The sequence below is a fragment of the Pongo abelii genome, chromosome 12, assembly GCF_028885655.2.
Source record: "Pongo abelii isolate AG06213 chromosome 12, NHGRI_mPonAbe1-v2.0_pri, whole genome shotgun sequence".
NCBI lineage: Eukaryota > Metazoa > Chordata > Mammalia > Primates > Hominidae > Pongo > Pongo abelii.
The window spans coordinates 43,840,636-43,849,718 of NC_071997.2; the positions used below are offsets into that span (position 1 = coordinate 43,840,636).

The window sequence follows — 9,083 nt, forward strand, 5'->3', positions numbered from 1 at the left end:
TGATCAGTCAGACACAGCAAGATGAAGAAGATGTAGGAGAGATTTCACACTCAGTATGAGTATGAGTACCCTGATATTTGAGGAAACTAAAGACACCAGAACACCCTAGCAGAAACCTCTCTCCAGTGAGTCACGGAATTGTATAATCTATTTCCACAGAGAACAGGCAGAACCTAGACTTGCTTCTAACCCGCATGGTATGGCAGAGGTTATGAGATGTCTTTCCAATGATTGTATTGTATTCTGTAAGCCTCTGTCATAGCAGACTGGAAAGAGACACTCTCTGAAAACTTCCGCTGGCCTTGAACAAGCAACTAGCCATGTGGGCATTGCCTGTGTGAGCATCACATGGCAGGGAATTGTCCACAGCCTCTGGGACCTGACAGCAGCCTTGAGCCAAGAGCCAGTAAGAAGCTGAAGCCCTGAGTCATAGAGGTGCTAAGGCATGGGCTCTGCAACTACCTGAAACAGCTCTAAAGTATCTATGTTCTCAGGGAGTGTCAGGTGAGAATGAAGCCCAATCTACACTGTGGCACAGTCTTGTGAAATCCAACGGGCGGGATCCAACAAAGCCATGAAATTGAGAGATTATAAATGGGTGTCGTCTTAAGTTCATAAATTTGCTGGTAACTTGCTACATGTTTATAGCAAATTTAACACACATTTTAAGAACAAATAATAGACCTAAAAGCAGCCATGCCACTGACACTGAATGGAGATGGGCACAGGCTTATTCTCATTGTGACCTTAGGGTTTCCAAGCACTGTGAGAGAGAGGAAAGCTTCGATGTGCAAGCCCTTTCCAATATTCCACTTGTGTCAATCTGCTATTATCCTATTGGCCTGAGCAAGACACATGGGCAACACCTGACTCCATTTAGAATGAGGCTGACCAAAGGATGAGTGCAGGGAAGGAATTTATTGCAGCAAATGTGCAAGTAGTTTATCCATAATTTTTAAATTTTTTCCGAGAAATACCCTGAGAAAAGGGAAACCTCTTTAAAAGGCTTAAAGTTTTTAGGTTATAGCTTTGTTGATTATAGTGTTCTGCTTGATATCCAACTATAAATAACTGAGAACTCCTTCACACTATTATTTCTATGACGGTTTATTTTCTCCATACACTTACGGGTAATTTTGGTCCTGTAATGTGCTGTCCAAGTTTACTCTGCAGAGCTGACCATTTGCACAATGTGGCTGACACATCATTGCACCTTGAATGCTGACATTGACTGGTGGTGATCTATGAGAATCCGCTTCAAAAGAATGTATTTGTCACCACTTTTATCTTTATCCTATCTGAATCCACACACTTCTCTATTGTTCTATGGCTAATCCGTATCCTGTCTCTGTTAACTCACTCTTGCCATAAGTGACTAAGAGCATCTAACACAGAAATAATAAATACATCCAGTTCTGAAAATTCAAATTAGTTGAAAAGCACGGGGACATTATAGAAAGAAAATGTATAACTATTTTAAAGACAAAGAAAATGAAGTCTTTGTATTTTGGAATGAAACTGTGTGAAAACTATCTGCAGGTTCAGCACCAAGGAGGGCCCCTGTCTTTCCTGTGACTGAGCACATTGCCTTTCTCACACTTGCAGGCATCCAGGGAAGAGACTGGATGGGCTAAGCTGAGCTGCATGCATTTGGTTATATACGATGCATTTCAGATGATAACAATAACTGATGACAGTAGTTCAGCTTCTTCATTACCAGTGTTCTGTGTGGAATTTCCCCCAAACAACCTACAATGAATAGATGAACTCCTGAGCTGATCTAGGAACAAACTGAATAGAGGTTGGGGAACAGGACCCATCTCCCTGACCTATGTAAACCGAAACCAAATGGTGTCCAACCTGCACATCAAATCAGCTTCCAGATAGGTTAAAGAAGTCATATCAGACCCTCTAGTCACAACTGAACCACAGGGTAACTGCAGACACATGAGCAGGCTCAGCAGAGATCAGTCCAGCCAGCCCAGAATGGAGGAAACACAGAGTTGATCCTCAGAGTTATAAGGAGCAGTATAGTCATCTCTCTATCCATGGGATCTGCATCCATGGATTCAACTAAACCTGGATCAAAAATATATAGAAAAAAAATCCACAAAGTTCCAAAAAGCAAAACATGACTTCACCATGTGCTTAGTACCACTTGGTTGAATCCACACAAGTTAAGTCATGTATACATATCGCATTAGGTATTATAAGTAGGCTAGAGATGGTGTGAAGTGTACATTAGTATATGTGCACAATCTATTACTAATGGGGGAAGAAAAATGACATAAAAGAAGGTAAAATTTTATGTTTACTTTAAATGGTAATATTATGACACCAACATACTGTGAGAAGCTATGGATATAAAGGAAATACCATGACAACCAATTTAAAAATCACTATAAAAAGAGATACCCTCAAATTAGGTAAAATTAAAATGAAATTGTGAAAATGTTCAAGTAACCCAAAGGAAGGCATCAAAAAGAATATGGAGAAGCAAAAAAAGATACAGCAAAAAAGTAGAGTGAAGACTTAAATCTTAGTATATCAATAATTATCAATATATTAAATATGCAAATTAGGAAATTATAACAGACAGCAATTGATGAATCAAAAAGAAATGTCCGAACAGTATGTTGTCTATAAGACACTCACATCAAATATAACACTAGAAGTAGACTCAATATAGAAGAAAAGAAAATGGCAAGTATGCAAAATTAATAAAAAGAATCAGTAGCAAATACTAGTATCAGATAAAGTATACTACAGAGCCAAAGAGTGTTACCAGGGACAGAAAGGTACATTACATAATGAAGAAAGGCATTTCAGAAAGAAGACAGAGCAGTTCTAAGTGTGTAGACACCAAGCAACAGAGCGATATAGTGCATGTGGTAGAAACCGGTGTGAAATGAAGGAGGCCTTCGTTTTCTATTTGGGAAGCAAATGCTTTCTAAGCATAGCAGGACATTCTGGGATATTTCTTAAGCAAAGTACCCCCATGGTCATATTTTTTTTTTGTAGCAGAGTAACCCCTTCCCTCTTCAAACCACATCCCTCCCCATTGTCCCAGGTCCTCTCTGACTGCCAGCCTCCTCCTTTATTTTAAGGACCTTTGTGATTATATTGGTTTCATCTGGATAACTGGGTCGCTTATTCTCAAAGTTCTTCACTTATATCTGTCAAGTTCTCTTTTTGCTATGTAAGGTAGAATTTTTATCATACGGCTCCGTTGACTAGAGGAACACCAGGGTTCTTGGTCTCACACCACTTTGGATAAAACAACACGGACACACGTGGAGTGGTTTTAGGGAGAGAAAGGTTTAATATGCAAGAAGGAAGGAAGAAGAAAACAGCTTCCCCACACAGAGACAGAGGGAGGAGGGGTTTCAACAAAGACAAAACTCCGTTGCAGCAGAAAAGTGGCTCTTATATGAGGAGGCTGGAGGAGGTGGTGTCTGATTTACATAGGGCTCCGGGGACTGGTTTGACCAGGCATGCCATTCATGAAGCCTGCAAAATAACTGGCCTTCCCAACAGGCCTTTTAATATGCAAATGCAGGGCACCAAAATATTCTATACACATGGGGTTATGTGGGGGCAGCCATGTTGTCAGGCACATGTAGGGGCAAGGAAGAAGATGGTGGGAATTGCCAGGTTTGGCTGGACTCAGTTTCTAATGGCCAGAATTTACAAATCAAAGCTTCCTGGCCTGGCTCTAGGAGCCAGGGCTTTCCTGCTAGACAAGAAACATTTCTGGAGCTGCTTTAAAAGAAAGAAAACCTTACCAAGGACCCCCTTTTCCTCTCTATCTGCCTAAAATAATTTCTTAACACCTCCTGTAAAAATTGGGTTCCAGAGATGAGGATATGGACATCTTTTAGGGTAGGGACATTATTCATTCCATTGACAATGAATCTATTCCCCCAAATTGCCTTTCTCTAACGTAAAATATAAAAAAATCACAAAGTATTTTTTATGAAGCAAGAGAGCTGGCCAAAATCTTAGACTCAGGTTCCTTTAAATTGTGAGCTTTAACTGTTAAGGTGTGATCATTCCACTATCTCTAATGTAGATTTATTGATGTGTAGATGGTTTTAGAGGATTTTTAAGTTTGTGACCAGTATAAGCAAAACAGTATCTGAGACAGATCTCAATCAATTTATAAGTTTATTTTCCCAAAGCTTATGGCCTGTGACACAGCCTTAGGATGTCCTGCAAACATGTGTGCCCAAGGTGATAAGAATACACATTTAAATACTTTGGAGAGACAGAAATTACAGGGAAAGACATAAATCAATACATATAAGATTTACATTAGTTTGTCCTGGAAAGGTGGGATAGCTTGAAGTAGGGGCTTCCAGGTCATAGGTGGATTCAAAGATTTCCTGACTGCCAACTGGTTGAAAGAGTTAAGCTCTGCCTAAACAGTTGAATTCATCATAAAGAAATGCTTGAGTTTAGAAAAGGGAGTGTGGAAGCAAAGTTTCTTGTCACCTTATGTTTGCTACCCATAGATGAATCCTATGGGTAGCAAACAAAGTAGGTGGCGAATGTTGTTTATCATACCTTAAAAAAAAGTCAGACTCTTTGGAAAAAACTTAGTAAGGGGAGGAGATTCTCTGCAGAATGCAAATTTCCCCCACAACAGGCAGCTTGAAGGGCCACTTCAGAATATGTCAAAGAAATACTTCTAGGATAAAATATTTTTATTTTCTTCAGGGCCTATTATCTGTCATGTTGGAGCATGGTATCTTATTGCTACAAAGCATCTGTTTTGTCAATCCAAAGATCTCTGTTGTAATGATAATGCTGGTCAGTTGTGTCTGAACTCCAAAGGAAGGACAGTATAATGAAGTACATCTAAACCCACCAGCCAGTCATGGCCTAACCTAGTTTTTCAGATTTCTTTGAAGTTCTCTCTACCAAAAGAGGAGTCCGTTCAGCTGATTAGTGGCTTACAATGTAATTTTTTGTTTTAACACACACAAAAAAAATCACCGCATAAATTCAATCTAAAATAGATTGATAAAAAAAATTGTGTGTTTCCTGAATATTCCCGAATGTCAAAGAAAGGGAAATGATAAAAGAATTCAGAAGAGAAATACCCCTCATACAAAAGATTAACGATTTTATTTACTATCTTAGTTTGGGTCCACCAGCAATGAGGATTCCTGTTTAGGCAGCAAATTTACACAGGGAGGAAAGGAGAAAATGTGGGCAGGAACAGAAAGCGAATGGTAAAAGACACATCAGCAACCCACCTGACTCAGGATAACCAAAGATCAACCACATGTGGAAACATGGACTAAATTCCTCTGGGCTATTCCACCTGAGAGATGAGGAAGCTGGGGTATGTATACACCTCATCGTGTCCTCCCTGATTATGAGCTGTCTCTCTTGTTCTCTTTCAAGCTGTTATAACAGGTTCCTTCTCACTGTGTAATACATAAAGATCAGAATTTTATTTTCTCACACTTCTGGAGAATGGGAAATTTAAGATCGAAGCATGGGCAGGTTAAGGTCCTCTTTCTCTGCTTTCAAGATGCCTGGAGCATTCAGTCCTTCAAAGGAAGGAAGGCCATGTCTTAACATGACAGACCAGCAGAAGAGAGAGAGATTCCAGCCCCATAATCCCTGTTTATAGCGGCATTAATGTATTCCACTAGAGGGCTCCACCCTCATGATCTAAACACATCTCAATAGACCCCACCTGGCAATACCATTACACTGAGATTTAACTTTACAACAGATGGATTCTGGAGGACACAGTCAAACCATAGCACTTTCCTAAGAGATACACATTGCAGGCCATCTGGCCAGCAAGGCATGCAGGCAGATCTCTCTGCCCAAGATCATGAAGAACATAAGACATATATATGGCCATTGGAAATGAGTAGAGATACAGCAAAGGGAAAAGCCCTAGACTACAGATGGGGACTGCTACATTCATCATAGTACAGTTAACCCTTGAATAACTTGGGTTTGAAATTTGCAGATCCACTTATATTTTCTTCTGTGTATGTCACCTGTGAGCAAGCACTTAATAAGTAGTAAATATATGTTCTCATTTTTAAGGTTTTCTTAATTACATTTTTTTCTTTAGCATACTTTATTGGAAGAATAGAGAATATAATATGTATAACAAAAAAAGCATTAATCAACTATTTATTTTATCATTAAGGCTTCCAGTCAAAAGTAATCTATTACTACATAAGTTGGAGATGCAAAAGTTTTACACAGGTTTTCATCTGCACCAGTGGTCAGTGCCCCAACCTCCACCTTGTTCAGGAGTCAACTTATCTTTCAGTCTGTAGCCGCATCTCTCTGGAACAGGATCTTGGCAGGTGGGTTGCAAGTAAAGGAATCCAGAAAATAACATCTCAAACTATGCTGCATTGATATGATGATTATGTAAAACCAAAGGCATTTAGAAAGCAGCAAATGCACAAAAAGGCTTTGCCTAAATATCCCTTACCTGCCTAAAAGCAAATTCTTCAGAAGGAAACTAATTTTTAAGAAAATTCTTCTTGAGAAATTTTTATATCGGGGAATATTAACACAAAAGAGGAATCAAAAATAGAAGAGACTCGAAGTTTATACTTTACCCAGGCAGGTGATTACCTGTTCTTTTGAGGATGCATTTCTATTCTCATCTATTCTCTCCAGGTTGCCTACATTTCCCAATTACCTCTTCCCTAGAAAGGAAATATAAACACCTGGATCTCATTGAGTTATCTGGGTAATCACCCTGCTATGATATCCTGCTGCACTTTAAGTGAATTTTGTTTGCCTTTTCTCTTATTAATCTTCCTTTTGTCAGTTTATTTTCAGCAAACATTTAGAGGACAAATGGAGCTTTCTTCCAATATAAGCAAGTTCCCTTAAAATTCAGGCAGCCTATAAAGCAGCAGGAAGGTTTGTGCAGAGGATACAGCACTGTGATTTGGCTCCCATAGTCAGGCATCAGTAAAATTTTATGGAGTCCTAGGCTGCAGCCCACTGATGCTAATATACTTGGATCCACTTCCCCTCCCACGGAACCAGGCTGGGACATTTTTGGGCACATTAGACATATTAGATATAATGAGTGCAAATCCCTATCCAGTTTCATCTGGATCCAAGTGATTTCTCCATGTACATGGGCAGTTGCTTGATAAAAGATTGAGTGTCTCTTTCCAAAAGATGTTAACAGGGATCTTGGTGTCTGGGTCAGGATGATGTCCCTGATAAAAAGTAAAAGAGGAAAGTGTCATTGATGGTGCATGGCAGGGACATGCTCCATGCAGTGGTCACCCTCACTAAGAGAGATGAACTCTGGGAAATAATACTCAATGGCAGAAAAGAAGGTAGACTATGAAGGTGCCCAAAACAGGAATAAGGTGCAGCCCATTTAGTCTCTGCGTATTAACGAGACCTAGAGCTCTTGATAATGGTGGATCTGTGAGAGCTGCATGCATTGAGGAAACACGGTATCAACTTAGTGTATCTGAAGTAAATTGCTTGATCTTATAGTGGTAAGAACAATGGCATAACATCATTACCTAACATTTACAAATACATGTAGCATCATGTGAATAAATTTTATTTTTAAGTTTTTTTAGAAAGGAACAATGTTAAACTCACAGAAATGTTGCAAGTATATGACGAGTACCACCTTCCCTAATGGAAATCATATGAGAGTCTTTTGAAGACCTGAGAATTGTACCGTCTAAAATTTTACTATGTGTTTCCTACAAAAAAGAATATTCTCCTAAATAATCCCCATACACCAATGAAATACATTGCTCCATCGACTCCCAAGGAATATTTCACAGTGTCAAAAAGAAACCAGAAAATGTTTCCCATAACAAAATAGTCTCTAGTAGAAACCCATTCTCTGCAGCCAAATTTGTGCTACCCTGGTCTTACCTGGGACACCTGGGGACACTGAGCCAGTGCTGAGTTACTGAGATGAGTCAGCCCTGCAGCTATGCCCAGCCTGCCCCATCCTCTGCTCATTTGCATGTTCCCAGAGCACAACCTCCTGCCCTGAAGCCTTATTAATAGGCCGGTCAGACTTTGTGCAGGAGTCAGACCCAGTCAGTACACAGCATGGACATGAGGGTCCCTGCTCAACTCCTGGGGCTCCTGCTGCTCTGTTTCCCAGGTAAGGAAGGAGAACACTAGCAGTTTACTCAGCCCAGTGTGCTGAGTACTGCTTTACTATTCAGGGAAATTCTCTTACAACATGATTAATTGTGTGGACATTTGTTTTTATGTTTCCAATCTCAGGTTCCAGATGTGACATCCAGATGACCCAGTCTCCATCTTCCGTGTCTGCATCTGTAGGAGACAGAGTCACCATCACTTGCCAGGCGAGTCAGGGCATTAGCAATGCTTTAGCCTGGTATCAGCAGAAACCAGGGAAAACTCCTAAGCTCCTGATCTATGATGCAACCACCTTGCAAAGTGGGGTCCCATCAAGGTTCAGCGGCAGTGGATCTGGGACAGATTACACTCTCACCATCAGCAGCCTGCAGCCTGAAGATTTTGCAACTTATTACTGTCAACAGTATAATAGTTACCCTCCCACAGTGTTACTCACCCAAACATAAACCCCCAGGGAAGCAGATGTGTGAGGCTGGGCTGCCCCAGCTGCTCCTACTGATGCCTCCATCAGCTGAGAGTGTTCCTCAGATACAGCCACACTCTGACGGTGTTGGTAGATGGGGACATGAAGTCACCTCTGCACCCTAATTCTTTTCTCTTTCTCAGCACCAACTGCACAGACATAGCAATGCTTCTCCTGATTTAATAAAAACAGAGATCATGACACCTGAGGAGTCTAGTTTATGGCTTCAGCTGGAAATCATATCATGCAGAAGAAGCCACTATAGATATTCTAAGCAGGAATAGTCTTTTTTTTATTATTATTATACTTTAGGTTTTACAGTACATGTGCGCAATGTGCAGGTTAGTTACATATGTATACATGTGCCATGCTGGTGTGCTGCACCCACTAACTCGTCATCTAGCATTAGGTATATCTCCCAATGCTATCCCTCCCCCCTCCCCCCACCCCACAACAGTCCCCAGAGTGTGAT

At 40.4% G+C, this 9,083-nt stretch overlaps 1 gene segment (V, D, J or C); it reads left to right on the forward strand.

Moving 5' to 3' along the window:
* The first annotated feature begins 8,074 nt into the window (after positions 1-8,074).
* LOC103889793 (immunoglobulin kappa variable 1-16-like) lies at positions 8,075-8,678 on the forward strand. The segment is given in 2 exon segments: positions 8,075-8,146; positions 8,272-8,678. Coding segments are annotated over 2 exon segments (378 nt in total).
* The last annotated feature ends 405 nt before the right edge of the window (positions 8,679-9,083 follow it).